This window comes from Olea europaea, chromosome 13 (genome assembly GCF_002742605.1).
Source record: "Olea europaea var. sylvestris chromosome 13, O_europaea_v1, whole genome shotgun sequence".
Classification (NCBI taxonomy): domain Eukaryota; kingdom Viridiplantae; phylum Streptophyta; class Magnoliopsida; order Lamiales; family Oleaceae; genus Olea; species Olea europaea.
The window spans coordinates 22,735,489-22,762,579 of record NC_036249.1 but is presented as its reverse complement, the minus strand read 5'-3'; the positions used below and the strand labels follow the sequence as shown (position 1 = coordinate 22,762,579).

General features: G+C 33.3%; 2 protein-coding genes across 3 annotated transcripts; one reads left to right on the top strand and one right to left on the bottom strand.

Moving 5' to 3' along the window:
• The first annotated feature begins 16,436 nt into the window (after window positions 1-16,436).
• LOC111407907 (aldehyde oxidase GLOX1-like) lies at window positions 16,437-19,774 on the top strand. The gene is made up of 3 exons (XM_023037615.1): window positions 16,437-17,110; window positions 17,971-18,131; window positions 18,213-19,774. Exons 1-3 carry the CDS (start codon window positions 16,484-16,486, stop codon window positions 19,387-19,389), a joined length of 1,965 nt encoding a protein of 654 aa, XP_022893383.1. The 5' UTR covers window positions 16,437-16,483; the 3' UTR covers window positions 19,390-19,774.
• A 74-nt stretch (window positions 19,775-19,848) lies between these two features.
• On the bottom strand, window positions 19,849-23,221 carry LOC111407908 (transmembrane protein 234 homolog). Of its 2 annotated transcripts, XM_023037616.1 has the most exons (2): window positions 22,706-23,221; window positions 19,849-20,580 (listed from the first exon to the last, which is right to left on the bottom strand). In XM_023037616.1, exons 1-2 carry the CDS (start codon window positions 23,064-23,066, stop codon window positions 20,534-20,536), a joined length of 408 nt encoding a protein of 135 aa, XP_022893384.1. In that variant the 5' UTR covers window positions 23,067-23,221; the 3' UTR covers window positions 19,849-20,533. The 2 variants fall into 2 exon arrangements, with proteins under 2 accessions (XP_022893384.1, XP_022893385.1); XM_023037617.1 differs by lacking the exon at window positions 19,849-20,580 and having other exon boundaries at window positions 22,554-23,221.
• Window positions 23,222-27,091: the final 3,870 nt, after the last annotated feature.

Genomic DNA, 27,091 nt, shown 5'->3' with positions numbered 1-27,091 from the left:
AAGCTATACTGGTTCATATACCCATCATGTGTAACCTTCCTATCAAATTGTCAGGGTCTCCCTAATAGAATATAACCCACTTGCATAGGAACCACATCACATACAACCTTGTTACTATATCTCCCAATTGAGAAATTAATTAACACCCGTTTATTTACCCTAACTTCTCCACTCTCATTCAACTACTGCAATTTATAAGGCCTAGGGTGTCTCAATAATGCTAAATCCAATTTCTCAACTAAAGTTGTGCTAGCCACATTTGTGAAACTCCCACCATCAATAATCAAGCTACATACCTGATCGTGGACGTGGCACTGAGTGTGGAATATGTTTTCCTGCTGCTGCTCCGAATCATCTGTCTTGATTCGAGTGTTAAGTGCTCACCTCGAGACCAGCAGCTCCCCAACGGCAAATTCAATCTCGTCTTCATCACCAACATCCTCCAACGCCGACATGTCATCATACTCTCCTTCGCTCTCACTTACCACCTCTCCATTGTCCTGCAACACCATGGTTCGTTTGTTAGGACACTGAAATGCAATGTGTCCCGTCCCCAAACACCTGAAACACTTGATGTCTCGGCTTCATGATGGTTGTGGCTCCGATTTTGGCACTGTCCTACTAGCACTTTCGTCTTTCCCCTTCTGCCACTCACTTTTTCCTTTGGCTATTACTTCACCCCCTTATTATTACCATTCCACTTTGACTTCCAATTTGGGTTAGAAGACGAAGTATTCACCGGCTGCCTCGTAGTCCCCTTCCTTTTCAGTTGTTTCTCCACCTTCATGGCTACATGCAACATGTCCTCCAGCTCCACGTAATGCTGCAATTCCACCACATTAGCAATTTCCCGATTTAGACCGTTTAAAAACCATGTCATGGTAGCTTCCCGATCCTCTACCACATTTGCCTTGATCATGAGTATTTCCATTTCCTTGTGATAGTCCTCTACGCTCCTCGACCCCTGATACAGGCTTTGCAAATTCTGATGGATCTTCCTATAGTAGTGGTTAGAAACGAACCGCTTCCTCATCAACGCCTTCAAATCATTCCCAGTACTAATTGATCTTCCCTTACACCGTCGTTGTGTAGTAACCACTTGATCCCACCAAATTATTGCATAATCAATGAACTCTAACACCACTAATTTTAGCTTCTTCTCCTCCGAATAATTATAGCACTCAAAAATTAATTTCACCTTCCTTTCCCACTCCAAGTACGCCTCTGGGTCACTCTTCCCCTTAAATTGAGGAATGGACTTTTGATATTGCCCATATTCCCATCCGCCTCATCTCCATGATTATTCCTACCCCATCGTTCAGGCCTACCACCTCTTTTCCTGATCTGCCCCATTCCCACTTCTCCATACTCCTCATCATCCCATTCACTGCCCAAATCAAATGCTTCCCGTTCCACCCTATGCTCCCACCTTCCCGGCCTCCTAGCATTAGATATCTCCGCCCGCGGCTCCCTACTAAGATTAGCCACTGATGTATCCATCCTCGTCATCCAAACTTCTTGCTTAGCCTTCCAAGCATCTTGTTAATCCAGCCTATCTCTAACAACCCCAAAAGCAAGTTCAAACCGTTGTGTCAAATCCTCCAATGTATTGTTGTGATAGCCGACGTGCTTGAGTTGGAACCTTCTTGTTCAGACATTCTCTCAATTTCTGTCTCACCAAATTTCACTCGGAATCACACAATTGGCTTTTACCCTCTAATGAGCTCATCACTCTACCTTTTACTACTCAATGCTTTCACCAAGAGCTTTCAAGAACAATAACAAACTCACAGGATTAAAACTTGCGGATTCAACCCGATCTGTAAGTCAAGAGGATAATTTTCAAGGGATTTGGAAACAAATAGAATGAAATTTGAATGGACTCACTAAATTTCAACGGATCAATTGCCAAAATTGAAGAATTGAAAAAAAAAAAAAACTTTTTGACTTTAGGAATTTGAATGTGAACTTGTTGGTAGCAAATCAAGCAATTAAAAAAAATTACGTGAACAGTAACTTTTTTTTTTTTAAAAATCCGGATGAACAATAACTTTTTTTTAAATACAAGAGATTATACTACCAACGAAAAATACGAATTGAAGGAATGAATTGAAGAATGGCTCAAGAACAAGGAAGAAACTTGAAAATCAAGAAAACTACAACACAAACAAGAAAATTAAAGATAGAACCTGATTAAATTGGGACCAAAGTTCTGATACCAACTGATGCGAATCCCATAGCAACTTAGACTGCGAAACCCACAGCTAGATTGATGTGGAATCCAAGAACACCAATTGATAACCAGTTTGAATTTGAACCCAACAAGATGAAACAAAGAACCCAAAGATAATGGTGATGCAATGAACCCCCTGCTTACAAATTGAAGAACCCACGATCCGGTGTTGAACGCCACAAGGAATTATCCTTGATAAGTTTTAAATTATTGTTCAAAGAAGAACAAATTGGAAGAAAGAAAAAGCCTCTCTTTAATTTAATAATAATTGTCAAATGTTCTTTTAAAATGTAATGGAGAGAGTATTTATACTAAAACTAAAATCCTAGCTAAAATCGTATGGAAGGAACTTTCGCCTCTCGAGAATACCCTGCATGGGTCTGTGCGGCTGCACCATTTTAAAACCATGCTGCCGCATGGTTGTTACTTTGGCCTCCGTCTTCGTTCGCTTGTATTGAGTTGATCCACTTTGATTCGGCTTTCGACCAGAACACAAAACTTGTCCCATTTTGAGTTCCAAATATCGTCCTATCAATGGTTTCTTGAACGAGCAATCTCATTGCTTGTTTCACTTGCTTTGCTCTCAATCGCGTCATCGGTCTGCCTTCGATAATCAACGGGTCTCGACTCAGACTCTTCCTATGATTTTAGCAATCAAAGCTATGAAGAACTCAACAAAGAGAGACACAAAATACACATTAGATTAAACTACGTATTTTGTAAGAATTAAGATTGAACATATCATTAGTTGAATTAATATCACTTTGTATAAACATAAAAATTTAGTTATAATACGGAACATGTGAACTGAATGAAACCGATACCAAACGGTTTTATAGTTCCACTTATTAAAAACGCAAAAAAATTCAAGTCCGGTTCTAACGAGAACCAAACCGAATCGAACCATGTCCAACCCTATGTAATATTATTTAAATTCAGGATGTGTGTTGTAAATGAGTACTGCAGAAAAAATAACGGCAAAGCATAAGAAAAAATGAGGCTCAAATAGAGAGTTAATTTCAATGCATTATTTCATTTAAATTAATTATAAATTAACATCATTTTTACTATTATCATACCTTCACCATCAATAAATACATTTTTTCTATGCATTGGATAATTTCTTTCTAAACTAACTCAATTTTAACATTTATATTTTATTTTTCAGAAAAATTGACTTTCAAAACCATCTGTAATTTTACATTTTTCTTCCATCTGATTCAACCATTCCCTCCAAAAATTTAACTGAACTTTTCTTTTTTGGGATTTTAGTTTGAATGCAAAATGGTATTGTTCTTTAGAGTCCAGAAACCCTGTATGTTCATTACGCATTTATGTCTAACATGTTTAGAGTCCAACTCGAATTTCATTTTCTCTCTTTTCAACACTGTCCTCACATAGTTCTCCCCAAATTTATATATATCGATGAATTTGAATTTGCTGTCACCATGAAAAACATAGTATAAAGAAAAGTAGGGAATAATTAAATACCATGATGACAATGTTGACATTGTGCTCTATCATTCCATCACCTTCATACTCTGAAAGACATATCAAGAAAGTCTTTCTTTTCTTGGAATTTGCCTGCTATTCCTATTGTCGAGCCTCTGTTGTAGAAACTTGGAAGAAATTTTCATGGTTCTTGTCTTTATTTTGTTCCTATTTTGGGAATTTGTTTAGCTATGTATTCTGTTCATGGTTCTGGTCTTTACAATACACTATTGATTGGTTTTTAGCGTTTGGTAGTAATTCCAAAGTTTGATTTTTAACTAAGGAGTTTATTTCCTCTTATATAAACTCAACCACTCTATTGCATGTTGAATATTCATTGCTTGAGTCTTAGGCTCTTTACCAACTAATTCTTGATAATGGACAAGATAAAAGCAACAATATATCTTATTTATAACCAAACATCTATGGTTCCTATGTAGTCTCATTTCTCGACTCTTGTTAACTGATAATCCTCTAAAGAAATTACTTGTATTGGGTGGTCTTCTACAGCAATTTCATCTCATTATGTATATCTTGTTATACTGGTCCACCTTACTAGAAATGTTAGGAATATGTGCCCTTATTCTTCTAGACTCCACCTACAACTTACTGCCATTTTCTCCTTGCTGGTTTTCTTTCAACTATGTAGTGCAAAAGTCAAAAATGACATTTCAGACTTATTAAATATAACATCTATGCTTAAGATAAATTTCACCTTCCTTTGGCTTCTATCTCTAAACCTATACCCATTATCACATATTAGAAAAATACACTTTGTAGCCTTTGTTTTTTAATTTACCGTCAATCAAATGGAACAAAATACTTTGAGCACTGATGGTCTAACATAACAAAGAAACAGACATGGATTTAAAAGAACTTGGTTCAAATTGGCACAATAGTTCGCTCATTTTTGGAGTCATTTCTCTTCTTTAAGTCAAATATGTAATTTCACCCTTTCAAGTTAATTCTTTTTTTTTTTTACGTCATGGTCATCTCGATCTTTTATTCTTGCAGATTCATTACTTTCTCGATATCTCGAGCTGTAAGTGCTAATTTAAAGGCCTACTTGTAAGGACCTTATCCTACGTTTAATTTGGTGCCAATTGACACAAAAGAGTTTTTGTGGGAAAGGTTTCAGGTAGTAAAAGCTTCTTCTAAGTCCTTACAAATTTTTACTGTTTACAAATGATTTTGTACTAATGGTTGGTACCTACATTAGCAACAATATTCATGGTCAAAAATAAAGATAATGAGGTGAAGTAAGCATGGAATACTACCTCAACTGATCGACTGCAAGATATATTTTGTTTGGCTAGAAAGAAGGCTAAAGAAAATAGTAGGTCTGAAAATGTAATTGATTGGAAGGGATATGGACCACCATGGTTAAGTGTAGAACACTGAAATGACATAATTGATAAAAAGTGGAACAATGAAGGATGGAAGAAGAAGTGTAAACTTGGCCATGATAACCGGCTGACTATAAAGTCAGGAACCATCATTATGCACACTGCAGGTTCAATAACAATTGCTGCCCACAGGCTGAGGCTGGTAATGTTTGACTTGCATGATGAAATTTCATATATGATTGACATGTTATATATGAGCATCTTATTATATATATTATACTCCTTTTATACCAAAATTTCATTCGTTAGAAGAGCTTTTTATATCCATTTTGTGTTAGATGTGGGAAAATCAACGTACTGTCTGAATTTCATTTCGGAAAAATCAACAAGTTTTGTCTTTATTTTCAGCTTGTTCTGGCTTAAATCAATCTGGGAAAAGTCATCATGTTTTGTCTTTATGTTTGGCATGCTGTGTCAAAAATTAAGTTAAAAAAAAAAAAGACAGCATGACAGTCTTCACATTCAGCATGTAGCTGGAAGTCTTCATTCACTTTGCAGTGGGTTTTAGATGCTCCAAAATATGAATTTTTGGCTGGTACACATTTTTCTTGCACTTATAGATTTTGACTAATTCTTTTTGTCTGCATCACTACTTCATATACATAAATCAAATGTCAACATTTTTTTTATCTAACTAATGATAGAGAAATCATGACTTCAATACAAGGAGTTTATACACATTCTGCATGACATGTTATTTGATTTATTCCCAATCAAAAATCTTTAAAATTTTGATCTTCATTTATTGATTGCTTTCAGCATGAGAAATTAGGTAAGCCACCTACTGCTTCACTGTTATTCGAACTTGTACACTGCCGAAACAAAGGAGAAGAAGACTTTGTAGACAACAAGTCACGAATTGCGTGGGTAAGTAGAAATAAATTCAGTTTTTTTTAGACTCTATGCTCTACATTTTATGTTATCAGGTAGCTATTCGTAGACACTAAACGGTGGTTGAATGATTACCTTTTTCTTCTTCTTCCCTTTTTTTTTTTTTTTGATTTTAATGAAGAACGCAACCTTTCTTTTTTTGACCAAACTCATTTTCCATCAAATGTTGAAGAAAAACTACAATCCAAATATTCAAATAATGTTAAAAAAAACATAAAAGTGAGTCATCTCCTTGTTTTTCAACTGCATACAGCCGAGATCAACTTTTTCCATCCATTTGGAAAGGCNAATTATTTTAAATTGTAATCCAAATTTTGAACGAAAACAACAAGGTTAGGTTCGTAGCCATTTTGGAACAATTAGTTCTGTCAAAAATACGTCGGTAGTTTGCGACGGAAACAACAATGTTAGCTTCGTAGATATTTTGGAATAATTAGTTTTGTCAAAAAATACGTTAGTAGTTAGCAGCGACAACCACAAATAGAAGGATCGTAGCTGTTTAGGTGACGAAAACAGCAACGGACTATTTGTAGCTATTTTAGAGACAAGTATATAAACCGTCGTTAATCACAAACGAGTAAGTGACAAAATTTTCGTCACCAATTAGCTACGGCCATATTCCGTTGGTGAACAGCAACAAATTTTTCCGTCACTATCACCGACAGTTAATATTATCCGTCGCTATTTTTACCGGTGGGGTGTTTGCCGACGGATTTTACCAACTGTTTGATTCCGTCTCTAAAAGTGATTACCAACGGATTTTGGGGCTTCAGCAACAAATGAATTATTTTAAATTGTAATCCAAATTTTGAACGAAAACAACAAGGTTAGGTTCGTAGCCATTTTGGAACAATTAGTTCTGTCAGAAATACGTCGGTAGTTTGCGACGGAAACAACAATGGTAGCTTCGTAGATATTTTGGAATAATTAGTTTTGTCAAAAATACGTTAGTAGTTAGCAGCGACAACCACAAATAGAAGGATCGTAGCTGTTTAGGTGACGAAAACAGCAACGGACTATTTGTAGCTATTTTAGAGACAAGTATATAAACCGTCGTTAACCACAAACGAGTAAGTGACAACATTTTCGTCACCAATTAGCTACGGCCATATTCCGTTGGTGAACAGCGACAAATTTTTCCGTCACTATCACCGACAGTTAATATTATCCGTCGCTATTTTTACCGGTGGGGTGTTTGCCGACGGATTTTACCAACTGTTTGATTCCGTCTCTAAAGGTGATTACCAACGGATTTTGGGGCTTCAGCAACAAAGTATTCCATCTCTGAAACCGCATTTTCCTATAGTGTTCCAATAGTTTACGTATTTAAGTGATTTAAATTTGGCTTAACTTTCCATTCACTAAATAATAACTTACATTTAAATAATTAAAAATTGGTCAAAACCAATTTCATATACAAATTTCCAATAGTCCCCACATGAAAGAAATTTAATGTAAATAATATTATAGATGCTAAAGAGAGTTCAAGCGGAAAGCTATTATATTTGGATTGATACCTTATGGGTTTAAACCTTTCGTAGTGAAATACTATAGAATTTACTTGGTTCGTCAGTGAACCGCATCCCACTTCACACTTATATAGACGATCTCCTATTAAGAGTGCCTGTCATACCCTACTTGATTTGTCCAAGATATTGGAATCATTAAAAGTATAACTTAACCTAAAACTTTTTGTAGATAACACTTCTCTTATCATATAAATAGCTAGGAGTTATTTCTAAGTGTTCATTGAATCTTCATAACTTAGTTGTCCCATTGAATAAAGGTCTTGAGATCTCTAGTTAACAAGGTTGGGTTACATTTACAAATATTGTTACGTGGTAGGCTTTAAGCACATTCCCCTTGATATCCAGTATACTTGATCCCTAGGTAAATCTTTTCTTAGTGGATCCCCTAGTTTTCACCATATGAGATCAACTGCTAATGATATTATGTTTTCGACATATGCACATCAAGACTTACCATAATATGACATATTCTGAGTCTTATTAAATATATCTAGCTATCACAATTTCATTTAATAGACACAGATAGTCACCTTTAAGGAATCCTCTCCTAAAATGTATGAAACCACATGCCTTTGTCTAGCTTTTATCTAAAGTTATACCATATTCCAATTTAAAATTTGGAGGATTTTTAACATATAAGTGCAATATCACAATAAAACAACTTTACAATAGATTTTGAATAACCAATACTACATATCCAATTTAAATCGTTGGATCATAATCCATTACAACGGAATTCAATTTATGAATATTCTTCAAATTTTCTAATATTATTATTGCATATTCAATAGCCATGCAACAAACAATTTTGTTTGGGGTCTTAAGATTGTTGGGGATATTACATTGATAATGTGCATGAACCATCCTTATAATTAGTTTAATGGCTTCCTACATTTTCAACTTCATAGACCTTTTTTCTATGATTTAGAAGGTATAAGGAATGAAACTTGTAAATAAGATACCCCCAAAATCCTTCAATTAGGAATGTATGCGCAAGTAATAGTGTTGCATCCATACATCTTGAACTTTTCATATTAGTTCACAAGCATCAATGATAACCCCCCACATTTTTGGGTTATATTTGAACTTCGGGTTTATCAACTCTTTTATAGTTCAATTCATATATCAAATAGATATTGTCTACATCAAATGCTTCATGAAAGTCTAACAATTTTAAATTTAGGGTTGTCGATTCACAAATAATGCAGATGAAAGACATTTATACTTCAATCAAAGTCTCTTTAATTTGATCATACAAATTTGATCAAGGTCAACACATAAACCAAAACATAATTTAGGATTCGTAAACAAACAATGCTTTCAAAGCATATAACAATTAATATGTTTCATCTAAACACATATATTAGTATGGTACCAAATTGAAGAAGGTTAAGCATCTTTATTCACAAGAATTGCAACTTCTCGAAACGTATGTAACTTATCAAACTTGTGATGCTTCACGAGATAGTACCATTTATTTCCAATATATGTCATTTGATATCAAACAATAAGGCTCATATTCAAAAAAGAATAACAATATGCCTTCAATGAAAGTTCATGTACTTTCAATGGTTGGCATCCTTCCAAACATTTATACATTTCACAAACAATTTTAGAAACGGAAACTTCAAAATGAATAGACATAATCTTTCATTCCAATTTAAGTACTAATTCTCACACCGTTTCAAGTAAATGCAAAAATCTTCTAGTATTCACATACTAAATATATGGTGCAGAAACTTTAATGAGAACATAAAACGGATATCCTTGACACCAGTATGCAAATAATAATACAAACTATTATTACAAGAATATATTAATTCAGAGTGCCTGCACTTCCAAATTTTTTTTTTTTTTTAAATGCATCTAAATGCCGCCACCAGTGTAAAGTTATTTGATCCGTTTAAATTAAACATGAATAGGCATAAGAATCACACACTTTCATAAATAACTGATCATTAATAAATCATTTCATTTTCATAAATTTTATAATTTATTGACATCTTTCCATAAACCATGCATTCAGGAAATGAAAATCAGAAATCTATATTCCTTTTTGCATATACAGAAACTTCATGTCCTTTCATTTTATAAATGGTTACAAACATTATGGTTCGGCTAATGGAGGTTCTCAATTGAGAAATCATATAAATTCAAAAGCATATGCATGTAACAAGTTAATTTCCCATTTAAATAAATTTACATGTCATTCTAACAAACTTCTTATAAAAGTGAAATCATGCATATAAAATTAGATTGATATGCACTAAAACGCTTAATAGAATCTAACATGCACGAATTCGATTTTATTTTACCAAAACATAATATGCATACAATACAAAATCAAAAATAAGTGTACTAACACATGTTCCATAGTAATTCTAAACAGAATTTCACCGTTAAATTAGAATACACAATGCATAACAAAATTATCTTAAGATTGTTGGAAAAATTTGACGTGCATAAATTATAATCAAATAACATACCTTTTACGTACATAAAAATTGAACAAAACTTCGACTTACCGAAATCGAATACATAAAGTAGTACGAGAAATGCATATATGTGAATTTGGTCGAGACAAAAGTTTGACTCTTTCTCTTTAAGATGATAATGTCCCATACGGGTGCTGATGATGTTGCAGCATTCGTCTTCCAAGATACAACGACCTCAACTTGTAATAGTAGGCCTCCAAATTAAAAGACCTAACGAATCTTCTAATATTTTGGACTTTCTTTATATGAAACTTGATTTCGACCACCAAATTACAAAACCTAGCGAACCTACTATTGTTTTGAACTCTCTTTATATGAAACTTGACTCCAAATGAGTGCAGAATTTTGAAGTGAATATGTATTGGTATGATAATGTAATCATAAAGTGAATGAACGAATGAAAACAGATATATGTAATCTATATATAGATGTTGAAAAGATTAGTTTCAAAATACACAACCCATGGAAGAAACATAACTATTGAAATTAGTCTATATATTTGAAGAAACACATCCATTAAAAAATAATAATGTCAAAAGTCATAATCTTTCATATAGAAATACACGTCTTTTTAGCCAAATAATTTCTAGAGTATTCCATAATATTCTAAGTAATTTTTCAATAATTCATGTATTTAAATGATTTAAATTTGGCTTAATTTTTCATTTACCAAATAACAACTTGCACTTAAATAATTAAGAATTAGTCAAAACCAATTTTATGTTCAAATTTCCTCAGTTACTTAGCTTAGAATGAGGACCATTGGCCCTTGCTTGCAGTTCTACCTCCTTAGATTTGAAATGGAGATTAAAATCATTGTATAGTTGAGATATGGGTGGACACTTATAGGCTTGATCCGGTTCCAAAGAGATCCAATCGAACCCAAAAATTGTTGGGTGTCTTTTAAATGGATCTATCACGTCCAACTTAAATTATGGAATTGAACCAGAGCATAATCATTTGGCACGATTTGGTTGTGTTCAGTCCTATAACATAACCGTAATTAATATTTTCAACGCTCTCATAATTCCAACAATTTATTTGATTCTTTTAATGTATGAAACAATACAATAATCAAATAGATGATAGATTACATCTCACAAAATAATAAATGTAGTCCGAATTTAAAAACAAAAACAAGTTTTCTAATAACATTCATTCGTCAATGTATACAAATGATCAGAAATAATGAATGAATATAGGCAAATTTCCTTTCATGAAAGAGTAAAATAATTTTGCAAGTTGGATTATAAAAAAATAAAAAGTTGGGAGGTTCAAATCAATTCTGGGTATAGAACTGATAACTGAATCAAATTGGTAGACTCTTGGTTCTAATATACATTATCCAATTTAACTTAAGAAGAACTTAATCGAACTGCTCAGTTTAGGTCTAGTTTGGGAAAGAATTTTTTTCCACCACTAAGTGAAGAGATTAAGCAGAATGTTCTACCAAAATTATTTTAAAAAATTTAATACTAAGAATGTAGAATCAACAACGTTCCCACATTTCCTTCTGCATTTTGAAATGTTTCCACATCTCGGTAGTTGGGGGATGAACATGATCCTTATAAATAGTTGGAGGACTAACAAGAGTTTTAGGATAGCTGGAGGACGATATTGAAGTATCATAGTAGTGTTAGGACAAAACTGACGTTTCAAGATAATTGCAGGACTAACATCCCTCTTTTGAATAGTCCCAAGACAAACTAGATGTTTTAGAAAATTTACATGACTAATTTGACGTTTCAAGATAGTTGAAGGACCAATTGATGCTTCGTTGTAGTTGGAGGACAACCATTATAAATAGTTGGAGTACCAAATTGACACTTTAGGATTGTTGAAGGGCCACATTGATTCTGGAGGATAGTTCAAGGGCCAAATTGACACTTTACAATAGTTAGAGGACCAACATCAGTATTCGAAAAGAGGACTAAATTGATACTTCAAGATAGTTAGAAGACCAACATCACCCTTCTAAATAGTTGACAGAACCAAAATTATTGCTTCATGTTAGTTGGAGTACCAAATGGACTCTTTAGGATAGTCAGAGGACCCATACTACGATCCTAAATAGGTAGACGACCAAATTGATGTTTCTAGATAGTTGAAGGAGCAAGTTGATGTGTCAATGTAGTTGGAGGATGAACATGATCCTCATAGATAGTCAGGGACCAACATGTTGCGTCAAGATAGTTGGTGAACCAACATTACTCTTCTGAATAGTTGCAGGACAAACTTGACATTTCGTGCAAGATGTAGGACTAACTTGATATTTCAATTGTAGTTAGAGGAACAATTGACTATTCAATGCAGTTGTAGGACCGAATTTACTATTCTGAATAGTTGAAGGTACAAATTGACGCTTCACTATAGTTGCAATACCAAATTGATGCTTGACTATAGTTAAAGGAACAAGTTGATGTGTCTTATTTATTGAAGGATTAACATGATCATCATTAATAGTAGGAGAAAGAACTTGACGTTTAGGATAATTGGAGGATAATATTGAAGTATCAGGGTAGTAAAACCAAATTGGCGCTTTAAGATAGTTGGAGGAACAACATTACCTTCCTGATTAGTTGCAAGTCTAGTGTGATGTTTCAATAAAGTTGGAGGAAGAAATTAATGTTTCAAGATAGTTGAAGGACAAACATCGTCATTCTGTATAAGCGAAGACAAATTTGACACTTCAAGATAGTCGGAAAACTAAATTGACAGTCCATGATGGTTGAAGGATTGAATTGATTCTTCAAGATAGTTGGAGGACTAAATTGATGCTTCAGTTTAGTTAGGGGATCAAATCTATCATTTTCAATTAATGGAGGATCAAATTGATGCTTGATATAGTTTAACACCAAATTGACACTTTAGGATAGTTCGATGATGAATTTGACATTCAAGTAAATAGAGAACTAATTTTTTCATGTGGAGAGTTGAAGGACCAAGTTGACGCGTTTAAATGGTTGGTGGATTTACATGATCCTTTTATAGTTGGTGGGCCATGTTAACATAATTGGATAGTTAATGGAAGAAGTTGACTATTCTTAGTAGTTTGAAGATGAACAAGATCCTTATTTTTAATTGGAGGACCAAATAGAAATTTTGATATAGTTGGAGGACCAACATCCCTTCTAATATTTCCTGGACTTAATTGATGTTTTAAGAATGTTCGAGGACTAAATCGATGCTTGCAAACAGTTGGAGTACCAAATTGATACTTCCTAATTGTTGGTAGACAAAATTGACTCTTCCACATAGTTGGAGGATAAAAGTCACCATTCTGAATAAATGGAGGATTCATTTGATGCTCCATTATAGGTGAAGGACAACCTTAACGTTCTCAATTGGATATTGGCACTAATTCATTCTCTACCACCTAAGTATATCGAAAAATTTCATTTCTTCCTCATCTAACATATTGAGTATGTCATGAACAAAATACCTAGCTAATCTTAATGGTATTTCACATGTACCTATATTCGTACCATGGGAAATTAAAGAAGAAGTACTACAATGTTGTGTACATTTACTAGGACTAATGTAGCTCCATAAATTATTGTCGTTGCGTGACAACGGAGTAGCCTTAGATACTGGTCATCGTAAACATTCGTACCATTCTATTTGACACATGTCTCTACATCTTACATAAACTTTTCTCCATGTTACTAAGATCCAAAAGTTAATTTACTCAAAATTGTTGTTATATCATGTTTTATAGCTCCAAATTAAACCTAAGTTCCATTAAGTTAGCCACATGCGCTACAATTTGTATACATTTTGTGATATACAAGAGCTAATCTATGATGCTAATAACACGCTGATATGATGTGCCATGTGGATGTCGTTGACCTTTGGCTTGATTTTTTATTACAATTGACAAAGGAAGGCGTGAAATTCTCAATAAGAGGTGACTTTGGGACTGTAAACGTTGTTTGTAGTCAAAGACTCGAAATATAACAGGGATGAATACAGTGACTTTTCAAAATTTTGAAATTATATTAGGGATGTATTTAATTAGAGTGTGATGAATATATAGAATTCGTGTGGATCTATAGTGTTTAAATAAATAAATTTAATAAGGACTATTAAAATTTGACGTTGATAAAAATAGTAATTTTTTTTATTTTAATATTTTTATAGGGATAGATATAGAATGAAATGAATATATAATAATCGTGGATGTAAATAGCGACTCCCAAAATTATAGATCACATAATTTTTAAAGTTGAAAATAATCTGAGAAGAACAATTTTGAAAAAATCTTTGACAATGAGTAGAATATGATGCCAAACATATAATTATATTTTTAAATCACAGATATTTCTCTCACCTTCAAGTGAAATATATGGGAATTTTTGATTTTTCATTCTTCTTTTAGGCAATCATATATTTTAAATTAGATTCCTCGACATGTTCATTTCACATGGGTGATAAAGATTGTCACTTGTGGGTTGCCCCTAAATTCGATGTGAGTGATGCCTTATCATTAGTAATTGAGATATATGCCTTATCATTAGTAATTGAGATATATGACAATTGTGATGATTCATTCTAAAATCTAAATGAATGGTATGGACTTCCTTCTTACATCGAATCTAAAAGACTGAGCCATCAAAATATTGATAATGTAAAAAATAAAAAATAAAAAATAAAAATAAAAATAAAACTCTCCAAACGACACTAAAGATAAATTGAACATTTAAAATTTCTACATTATAATAAATGTATATTAAGACATGCTATTTTACAAAAGAAATTAATGCATGCCAAAATTTCTTATATTTGTAAATTGGAAAAGAAGAATTAAACAACCTAAAACTAAAGATTTGTTTCTATTTGCCTTATGAATGGTATGGAACAAATAGAATTGACAAGATTTTGATTCTGTTAAAATGAGTGGAGCAAGTTATGTGTCTCTAATCCACAAACTTGGAAGTTTATGTTAAGAGTTTGGGCTTCCTCACTATTTTATTATTGGACCTTATTACTTGAAAATTATTGGAGGTCTAGACTTCTAATATTCTCGCGTTTTTGGAATAATGTTTTTGGTGCCCCTTGTGTATGGGTGTGTGTTGTACATGTGGCACACCCTCAACCTTTGGATAGAATCGGTTCAACTGGATTGATATTTTTACTTGGTTCTTGGTCTTCATATGAGTTAAACAATCACTCTCTAGAATTTTATTTCTCTCTCTGTGTGTGAAAGTTTGTTCGTGTTCTTCTTATCTCTGAAAAAGTAACTTTGAATCTGAGGATTTCTTTCCTTCATGTAAGGATTGTAGTTTTGTAGTGATCTTTGTAAGATCTTTGAGAGGAAACTTTGTGAGGAAGAGGCCAGAGAAAATAAGAAGAAATTTTTTATTTCTTCGCACATTAGTACAATTTTCTTTGTGAAAATTAGTGGAATCTCGAGCATATCTTTTGATAGAGGCTCAACGAGTGATTAGGTCTTTGAACTGAACATCCGAGCTCCTTTGGAGCAAAACATATCTGGTGTTCTTTTCGATTTTTACTGTTTTGTGGTTTCTGCCATTTTTAGTTTTGTAAAAAACCTTTCAAGATGTATTTGCTATTCCCAACAATGAGAGTTAGAATTAAAATTCATGTCCTTCCTTTTCATCAAAATTACATCAATGCCAAAATGAAAATATAGAAAGAATAAATAAAAAGATCATATACTTTCTGCTCAAAAAATGAAAAATCAAACCCCGCAAAGTTGACATTCAATGCAATGATAAAACATTAAAAAACATTACACATTTTAATTGATTAAAGGTTCCTAATATTTCTACACTTAATTTTCATCTTTTTTTCGTCGTATTCTTATATTAAATCTTTCATTAATGAGAACATATTGTCCCTGATAACAATTTGCATCCAAATATTGTTGTTAACTTAGTTTAAATAAAACGGCAAATATCTACTCGTACTTTTGTATTTGTTATTTTTTTCACTTATTTAAAAATATGAATGGCAGGTAAGTCTTTTTTTTTAACTTCCTCGAAATAGAATTTTTGGATGGAAGTCAATATTAGATGTACAAATTAATTGAAGGTTGGGAATAAAAATACGGTCAGAAAAAGTCAATAATATAGGTCGATAAAAAACTTTAACGTAAATATAACCCAAATTAAAAATTAATCCTGTCATTTGAGAAGAAATAATATAGATACTATTTCATACGTCCTATATTAATTACTTTATTGTTTGCCTCTTCTATTTCTTCGTTTTGTATCTAAGATTCTAAGTATATATTTCACAATTTTAAGGTATTCTTGATATTTCGCACTACTATTTGGTCATTTTATTAAGTTTCTCACCTGAATTTCAGCTCTAACATTCAATACGGTTGTTCATTGCATGTATAAAAGCACATAAACATTGAGAAAACAATTCAAGAGCAAAGCCCCCAATTTTTTGGAAGGATTTGAGATCTTCATGTCTAATTTGGGCAAAATTATTGTTCTCCTTCCTTTCCTTTTCGCATGCGCTTTCGCGAGGTTTTCTTCCCTCAATCATGTTGAGGAAGGAAAACCAATCGATGTTCATGCAGGTTATGGTGGAATCACCACCAGAAAAGGTGGCAATGGATCCGAAAATCAGGATTACGAATCAGATCCGTACTACGATAAGAAACCCGTAAATGGAGACGAAAAGGATGAGGAAGGAAACAATAATTGGCCCAGAGGTGAACATAGATTCCCGTTCCTGTTCCCTTTCCCATTCTCATTCCCATGGTTTGGCAACCATAAAGAACCACGAAAAGAAGCCAAAGAACCGGCTGCCGTCACCAAAAACGAGTCAAAACCGGATTTTGAGACAAACTTTCTAGGTTCATGGAAGGTGGATAATCCAAATTCTGGTGTTTCAGCCATGCACGTACAACTCTTGCCAAATAACAAGGCTGTTTGGTACGATACCGTGAACCTCGGTAGATCAGACATCCTGGCCGATCCTCCAGCGTGCCGTCGGCTCGTAGGAGGGAGACGGGGTGACAAAGGACTCGACTGCACTGCTCATGCTATTGAATACGATGTAGAGACAGCCCAAGTCAGAACCATGAAGGTTTGAATTCTTCATTCCTTAGCATGCATGAACGGCTTTATTAATGCAATAACATGTGGCATATGAAAATTATTGTAGTATCAAATAACATTTTTGTAAAAGATTGTTATCTAGCTCCAATCATACTAAGCCCTTGGGGTGGCAATTGAACCGAGCAGCTCATCGACTCATCTGAGCTCAGCCCATGGGCTGCTCGAGCTCATCTAGGGACAAGTGCGAGTTAGGAGTCCAAAAAAAATTTGGACGAGCCAACTCCTAGGCCATCAAAATTTTGAAAATGTATTGTTTGATAGGCGTGTGAGTGTGTATGTATGCGCATGCGGGGGAGCTCAACTTGGCCCTTGAGCTCACGAGTGTTGTGGGTTCGTACGAGCCAAGCTCATGTCAGATCAGCTCATTTTAATGTAAATCAAAATCAAAAAATTAAATTTTAATCACATATTTTATGATGTCCACAACTTTACAACCATAAATTTCATCAATTTTTATCAAAATTTACTAAAAATTTAATTTTAATTCTCATCAAAGAAGCTAAATAATATATTTTAAACAATCATGCTTCTTCGTCAAATTATTTGCCCACTTCCTTTGTTGGCATTCTGCCATTAGATTGTTAAAAAAATAAAAAATCAATTTTTGTATACAATCATTTGTTACTAACACTGCATCTGTCAAGTAAGTGGGCAAAAAATTCCATACAAATGGCTAAATCCTCTTTAAAATATCATTTTTTCCGTGATACTCTTTTTCTAATACATTTGTTTATAATATATATATAGAACATTAATCAGCCCTAGATGATTGATCCCAAGAGACTATCGACAAAAATATCTTAACGTTAAAAAGATTTAATTTTTCAGATGGAATATGATCCATGGTGCTCATCAGGAGGTATGTCACCAGACGGAGCCCTAGTCAGCACAGGTGGCAATCAAGAAGGATTTCGAACGCTCAGAATTTTCAATCCATTCAGAAACTTCGAGTTTCAAGAAAAGCCGGGAGCACTTTCAGCCAATAGATGGTAAAAGAAATTAAGTTACGATTTTATTCAGTAATACATATCAAACACGTACTTGAGAATTTTTGTGGACTGGACTTGTAGGTATGCTACACAAATTCTGCTGGAAAATGGTAGCTTTGTTGTGGTCGGTGGTCGTGCCGCACACAACTACGAAATAATTCCATCAGATAAACTGAATTTTCCAATTCAACAATTTGGCCTACCCCTCCTTGAAGAAACACAGCATGAGAAAGAGAATAATCTCTACCCATTTGTTAATCTACTCCCAGATGGGAACATTTTTGTATTTGCAAACTACAAATCCATCATCCTCAACCCTTACACCGGAGAAACCATTCGCAGCCTCCCTGACTTGGCCGGTGGTTCCCGGAACTACCCGGCTTCAGGAATGTCAACACTACTCCCGATCAATCTCAATGTAGAAAACCCAGAAAACGTTGATGTCGAAGTGATCGTCTGTGGTGGCAACACAGCTGATGCATTCAAGTTTTCCGAGTTTCCGCCAAGAAAATTCTTCCCTGCATTTAAAGATTGTGGAAGGCTGAGCCTCACTAAACAAGGAGCTCAATGGGAGAAAGAGGATATGCCATCACCACGAACCATGGGCGACTCGCTTCTTCTTCCAACTGGAGATATACTCATAATCAATGGCGCTCAGGCCGGTACTTCAGCATGGGATGCTGCAGAAGCTCCGAATTTCAAACCTGTACTCTATAGACCCAACAAAAAGAAAGGCGAAAGATTCAAGGAATTAACACCAACAAACATACCTCGTATGTACCATTCGACCTCTGCAATTTTACCTGATGGACAAATCCTTATAGCTGGAAGCAACACCAACGAATACTATAAATTCAACAAAAAAGACAATCCCGAAATGATTTATCCTACTGAATTGACTGTCGAGAAATTCTCACCACCATATTTGGCTCCTGAGCTTCAACAATATAGACCACAGATTTTAGAGGTCCTTTCAGACAAAAACCTTGAGTACGGACGTGAATTCATTGTGCAGATCAGATTATATGCACAAATTGATCAGTCTGATATTAAGGTGACTATGTACTCACCACCATTCACCACCCATGGGTACTCCCAGAACCAAAGATTGCTTATTTTGGGGCTCAAGCAAGTGACAAATCAACAAATCACTGTGGTCGCACCCCCATCAGGGAAGCTTGCTCCTCCCGGCTACTATCTTCTCTTTGTTGTTCATCGTGGTGTGCCAAGCCGCGGAATGTGGGTGCACATCAAGTAAAAAACTTCCATTCCTATGAATCTTTAGTTTTGCCTAAATTAAATCTGTTGTACACAAACTGCATTAACAATGCAGTTTCACTTGCAATAGATCCATTTCAGATATTATCTTCACTGGTTCATCCATTAGCATTCATCATCATTTTTCTTTTTTCTTTTTTTTTTTTCGAAATGTAGTATATGTTAATCTCCAAATCCTAAGAAATCAGTAATGCAGAGCAAAACTCAAGAATAACACTGAGTATCCTGGTTGGCCTATCAAGCATATATCCGTGGAATAGAAAGCAACTAATTATGACTAATAAATATCCCGGGACCTCCCCGGACTGACTGAAACAAGGTGCGGGTCTTTACCAACTTCAAAACATTCGATTATAGGGAAACCATAAAAACTGAGCGCCCCAATGCGAGCCTTATTGAAAAGGAATTTATTTCTTCTAAAACTTATTTACTTACAAAATTTTTTAAACTTAAGCCATATATGCTGCAAATTGGACTCTTTATGGTCACCTTCCATATCTCATGTTAGTCTATAAACAATTAAGAATTCAGCATCAATTCTCCCCCGCTAAAAAAACTCAAACGGAAGACAAAACTGTTCCAAAAGACTAGGGAGGACTTGCAACTGACTAAGCTTCAATAGTGTCGAATCCTTTATAGGAACAAACTTATTAATCATAAGATTGCTAAGTTGGAAGGAATATCTCCATTGTAACCAAATTCTTCCACCTTGTCACAAAGTCACGATCAATATAATACGATACTGAAAGCTACCATAGGAAACAAATTGCGCTGCACATTTTCAATAAATCCACCAATAGAACAAGTTCACACATAATATCTGCAGAAACAATATTGCTGCAACTTCATATCAGTAATCAATGAATATAATTTTCCACTACATCAAATGCGACTGTAGTAGGTACTCGTTTTCCCCCCTGTTTTACAATTCCTTCCTTTGGCTGGAATCCTCCACTGGTGTTGGCCCACATAAATAGAACCGGATTGCCAACATTCTTATCAAAACACTACTTCTCCAATACTCTTTTTCATTTTCTTTTGAAATCAATGAATAATGCTTTCTCATCAGTGTAGGTCTCCAAAATCCACTCCCTTGATTCCTAGGATCTGTACGCTATAGAGGGTTATTCGGCATTAAATTCGTCAAGCACATTTAGATGGTCATATCTTCTTGTATTTGGAAACCCACTTGCATAGCATCACTTAATGTATTAAGCATAAATAAAAATATTCGATTTGTCTAAAGAAAAATAATAATAATCAAGAGGCATATCGTGGCTTTAACCTGTTTCTACACATGGAAATGGTAAGTTCTACATTCCACTGAAAATCACGAGTACGAAGGTTATAGAACAAAATTATGCACTATTTGATATCATATTCTATTGCCCAAATTTATGAACTAAAAAATGGTTGGTTGTAACTGGGAGAATGAAAGTTGCATGATGACTTGCTTCACCTCTTCCCACATTCTTATCCATACCATTTCTCCTAAATTTCTTTGCCAATTAATCCGCCATACATGTACAGTTCATTTTGGTTTTTAACTTCTGCAGAATAGGTCAACATACCTTTTTAAATTCAACTAATCAACAAACAAGTCTCCACAGCCATCTTCATATAAATCTGAATGTACTGTTACTATGTCACCGGCCATCAATGTGCGTTCCTCACCAATTTCAATTTTTATGCTATTTTGAAACATCAAATTTCAATGGAAGTTCTCTTGAATCGTTCTACTTTTATCACCCTGATTCAATAGAACATACAGAAGAGAAACTAGATTAAACTAAAAGATGCTCTAGCCCTGGTAAAAAATGTCGGAAAAGCGTGCATAAGAATCTTGTTGATAATATAAAGTTGACCAAATTTATACGTTGGATTTACAGAATGTGGCTGAAAATTGGGAAGTGTATTGGGTTAGAAGAGTTGTACCATTAGCTGATATAGACGAGAAGAAATTCAGCTTCTGATTTGCAGTTTAATGAGCAGTAGCATGAACAAGAAATTTTAGGAAACAATAATGTTTTAGTCTTTACATTTTGGAAAGGGATGGTCTTTACAATAAATTAATTTCATGACTGGAGAAATAGTTATAGTGCTGCAATCATGAGGAGGAAGTACGAGAGGCTGCAAAAGAAGAAGAAAGAAGAGAGGAACGTGTAGAAAGAAAGAAAAGAAATCCCCAAAAAATCCTCTGGATAAACACACCAATTAATCTCTATTTTTTATAATAATCAACTTTATAGGAATTGAAGGATCACATGAGTATTCGTAGGCTACATACTAATAGTGATTAGATATTAGGATTCTTAGCACCTAACTAGAAATTAATTTTAACGTCAGGTAAAATTATAGCGAACTAAAAAATACAGAAATTGCTCTTAAAAATTTTTTAGGTAACAACTGAAAAATTAATTTTTTGTGTTACTGGCATCTTAACAGAAAGTACTTAACAATACCATAGAATATGAGCCATCTCACTCAAAATCTTTCACCTATGAAGCACAAAAACCACACAGTAACTTAAGAAAGACTACAGTTCATGATACCTTTTGTAAAACACTTTCTTAACCATAATACACGGTGCTGACAAATAATTTCAAAAGCTATTTTCAACTTGAAAACCTTTAGGTTTACGTTTCTTGAATAAAATGAAGCACGAGTAATTCAATCTAATTAAGCTTCTAATTGTTTTTTTAAATAAACTTTCTCATAATTAAATAGAAGACATGTAAAGCATGGCAATTTAAAGAATGTCCAAGATCAGTTTTGAGTTACTTTCCCAAGCACTTTTATGTGACTAGGAGCGCCTGGATTCCTATAATTCTTATTATTGCGCATTCAGACTACATTATGATAGTTTTGAGTACAAAAACAAGTAAGGAATTAAGCAGTAAGTGACCATAAAACTTAACAAGTTCAACCACAAAGCTCTTCATTTGAAAAGTAAAAAAATAGAACAAAAAACAAAAGATTTGTTAATCATATAACAAACAGAACAATAGAGAAATTTTAACTAGATAACAGAACATGAAGGAAATTATAACCTTGGGGGCAAAAGTTCAAAAAATCATATCCTCGTCATTTTCCCAGTATTCATAGAAACGAAAAAGGAGAATATCTATAACAAAGAACAAAAAATAAATAAAATCTTTTTCATCTTTTCAGAAACCAAAATACTTGCATTGATTCATCACTCCAAATCAAAAAAAAGTTACAATAATCCATACTTATTTTGTCAAAACATAATCACATGCTACAGATGTAGACACCAAGAACAATAAGAAAAGTACCAAACAGTGCCCGCAATATAAGCGTCTCCTCTCCAAGAATAATCCCGAATACTGCAGTGGAAGCAAACGTGGTGGCATTAGTCACAGGGACAGCTAAAGAAATGGGAGTATCACTCAAAATTGCAAAGAATGTGGCTGACGCCGAGAGGTTTATTAGAAAAGGCAAAGTGTACTGCCAAATCAATAGAAGTTTGAGCCAGTTCTTGAGGGTACTTAGAATTGGGTGCTGGCCCTGGGACCTGTTAGGTTGCAGAGTAGATTTCTGTGCTTGATCCCACATAATGGCGCCTTTACGCATCAAGGCATTTGTCGCCCCCCAGACGAGGCCTACTGCCACCATCTTCCCCACATCTCCGCCCATATCTTTGCCGATCGAGATCAATTACACTGCAAATTATCTCCTGAAGTTAATCTAAATTATCGACGAATCTATTCGGCTATCACGAACCTGCAAGGGAAGCCGATCCAAGTTAGGATAAAACGCAGGAAAATTGCAATATTGATCCAAACCTTTAACTCTTGTACCATCTTGGTATCTGAGTATTGGAGTCTTCAAGATTTCAGTAACGTTTTGAGGTACTGTTCGTTAGAGAGTTTGAGAATTAATTTTTTGATCATTAGGAGAAACATGAGGGTTTATTTATAAGAAAAGAAGTCAAAAATTACGATTGAAATAGTGAAATAACGATCAAAAAATTAATTTTTGGGATGAAAAATCACTCCCAAACACCCCCATAATTTCCGTCTTAAGTGGCAGTTAACATGTCTTTTAAAAATAAATAAATAATAATAATAATAATAATAATAATAACAACAACAACAACAACAAACCTAAAAAGACAGTTAAAATAAAGTTTAAAATTGATCTCCTACCTTCAATGGACAAGATAAAAACTTCACACTATAATATGACAAGAGAAGTATTAGGTGCAGCAAATCGATGTTGTATAAGGTTTTGGGTACTCTTTATAGAGTTTTTAAAAGTATCGATTTTCGATGTTTATTATAGTAATTTTTAAAACAATCAACTCATGATTGCAAGTTACGAGTTTTGAAAGTTTTGTAAAAAAATTAAAAAAAAATTACATATATATTAATAATATTTGTATATGGATGTCATTGACTCAAATTTTAATAGATTTATTATATTTATAAATTCTCTTAAATTTCTTCGATTTTAATATAATTTAAAAGATTTCATGAAATTTGAATTAGTTTTCTATATTAAAGACTTTAATATATTCCTATGGAATTCATAAATACTCATGGGTTTTTGACTTTTTGTTAAAAAAAAAAAAAAAAATTACTTTTACCTCCTCAATTACTTAAAGCAACTTGCGAATCGGAACTTTAGAGAAAATTATAAATTTCAACATATCATTTCAAGTCTATTTTTTCTTTTATAAACAAATTATATTCGGAGGAGCAACTTGCTCTAAAATTAATGTTGACATCCCAACTCTCCATGAAAGTGCACCATTTACTTTGTTAAACATTAGACTAGTAGCCAGAAAGTAACCAAGTAAATATACAACTAATTCATTATCTATTGAAGAATGCTGCTCTATCAGGCTGAAGTTCACAGGCCTTGTACAGGCTCCTCACAATGAGGTGGACCTGAGATCGGATCCACTTGTAATAAAAAATTACAAAAATGCTGACCCCATCTGCTTTTGTGTGAGGGCCTGTAAGACCCATAGGAGAAAGGGACCTGGCAGTCCAACAGCACTCTTATCTATTTATATATATTAGTCAAAACTGAATGTGCATTGCACGTTATACTAAAATACTTTATAAGTGATGTAAAAGTAATATTTGATACTAATTTGTTGTAGGATTTGATAAGTATCGGAGGAATTAAAGAAAATAAAATTTAGCATATAAATTTAAGAGAAGAATACTGTACTATTAAAACTCAATTTTTATGATTCAAATTTTTCATAATGATGAAATACTATAAATGAGCAATTTTTTTATATTACATTTGATACATAAAAATTAATTGCTAATACACAAATTTAAACACCTATTAAAATTTTCAGATACATGAATATGAATAAATTTATAGATTCATGTAATTCAAGATTGATCGAGTGAAAATTCATTAAATCTAGATTAATGTGAATGTTAATTAATTGAGAATTAATAACACAAATTTCATGAATGAAAATAATTTTATAGTATTTATTACATATCGAAAAATGAAAAGTAAGATATTATTGAAATAATTGAATTTTATGAGGGGTTAAAATCGTCAAAAAAATAATTCTTCATTCATGTAATATTCTAATATATTATAGATTATAGATGATTTACATTTTAGATATTGCAAATTAGTGACGGGATGTTTATTACTTTTAATAGAATTCTAAATTATATGTTTTAAAGGAGTCCGAATCATTTTTTATTTTATTTTTTTTATTTTTACTTTGATCGCTCGTGGTGCACAAATTGAATTTTTTTTTTTTTAAACCAAAAAATAAAACAAGAAAATGATAACTTCTTACTGGATCATCCAAAAGAGAAATAACATTGTGATTAGAAATAAAATTCATAGAATTCCTAAATTGATTTCTAATTCGCTTTCTATGATCATCATTTTCTACTAGAAATTCATTATTGGATTCCATAGTAGGTGGGAAAGACATATAACTATTGGATGACGAAGCATTGATTGATTGATTATGCTAAGTTTGTATATATGCCTCTTGACTTTTATCAAACACATATAGAGTTCGATTGACAAAACTTTTACTTTTGCAAAAGAGCTTTTTGGATGAAGATAGTTTAATTTTTGTTCGAAAACTAATTTTTAAAAGAGATTTTTATTCCATAAGTGTTTTTAGAGAAAGTCATATTGGATTAACTTCTTCTAAAATCTCTTATAATCAAAAGAAGTACTTTCATAAAACTGGCTAAACGGGTCCAAAAGTACTTCTAAAATCTCTTCTAATCAAGCAAGTACTTGGCGCTTCATTTGGCGGTCAACAGACGCAAAGCGAGGCTAAGGCGCCTAAGCGCGCATTATTAGGTTTTTTTCTTTTTTTTCTTTTTTTTTTTTACTTTTTTACAATTCTTTTAAGTTAAAACTTATAATTATTAATTAATTTTTTCATTGATTACAAATTTAAAATAATATTAAAATAAGAAAACACTTTTTTAAGCATTCGCCTAATCTCGCATTGCCCTTAACTTGGTATCAACATATAGCCACCTATTATGCATTTTAGAACACTGATCGTGACATATATGATTTCTTCACCTCCATGAAACCCAAACAAATTGAGTTCCTCCTTGTAGCAGTTGCATTGCCAATTGATCTACCAGAAAAATTTATATAAAAGCTCATCTAGAAATAATTATCCCACACTTCATCGTAAAATTTTTCTTCGTGACTCTTCTATTTATAATCTCACGATATAGTCCATGAAATAAATTATGAGTTGTGTATATGTTAGTTAATACAAAACACAATAGATCAAACAAATAATTCTTCTATTGCAAAGAGCAAGAACAAATCTAAAGGGATCAAACAAATCATTCTTCTATTCCACCCAAGATGATCTTATCCTAGTTCAATGATTGAAAATAACAAAAATTTGTGAAATAATCTGAAGGGATTTTCGGATTGTGAACCCAATCCTAATTAAAAAAAAAAAAAAAAAAAATTAGAGAATGATAATGAGATGGCTTTTAATTGCCAGAAACGAATCTCATGAATTTTTGAATTCCATGAATGAAATTCTTGTTTTGCTCAATTTGAAGTGGCTACTTATTAACTCCTCAAATTTTAAGTCCGATTCGTTGCTTAACATGCATTCTTAGGATTTTAATTTTTTTAAAATGATTAAATTAAATTTTCAACATACTCATTCCCTTTAACCACGAGCCTTACACAACATAATATTCGCGCGCATTTGAATTACTAGTTGGATTCAAAATGTCGAGAAATTAGGTGCTTGCCATTGATACTTAGAATTTCCGTACACCCAAACTTGAAATCACCACCTAAATTTATGCTTATTTTTTTGCGACAAGCAAATTATTGTTTAACATGTACAAAATGACCAGTGATCGAATTTCAATGGAAAGCAAGTTGAACTTGGTTTCATTTGTTAACTGGCCGTAGTGAATAAACCTTGGAGAAATCTACTTGTCATGTATAACCTCATATATGTAGGTTTAGAACACATTAAATACACGAATGTGCTAACATGAGATGACCTCACAAATGTCGATTCAAGTCAAAGCCCCCATGAAATGATGATTAGGCTAGAAATAAAATTTGTCCACTACGAAGTTTAAATTGATATAGCCCGAATCTAATTTTAGTAGGAAAAAGGTCATTGAACATCTAATTTTAATCTACGTTCCTTGTAAAAATGT

What these genes read in the sequence shown, in the direction of transcription:
- LOC111407907 (XM_023037615.1), top strand. Translation starts at nt 16,484, where the DNA reads ATGTCTAATTTGGGCAAAATTATTGTTCTCCTTCCTTTCCTTTTCGCA. An exon ending in CCCAAGTCAGAACCATGAAG is followed by an intron (nt 17,111 to 17,970) that starts GTTTGAATTCTT and finishes TTAATTTTTCAG; the next exon opens with ATGGAATATGATCCATGGTG. An exon ending in GCACTTTCAGCCAATAGATG is followed by an intron (nt 18,132 to 18,212) that starts GTAAAAGAAATT and finishes CTGGACTTGTAG; the next exon opens with GTATGCTACACAAATTCTGC.
- LOC111407908 (XM_023037616.1), bottom strand. Translation starts at nt 23,066, where the DNA reads ATGGGCGGAGATGTGGGGAAGATGGTGGCAGTAGGCCTCGTCTGGGGG. An exon ending in TATATTGCGGGCACTGTTTG is followed by an intron (nt 20,581 to 22,705) that starts GTACTTTTCTTA and finishes TTCCAAATACAA; the next exon opens with GAAGATATGACCATCTAAAT.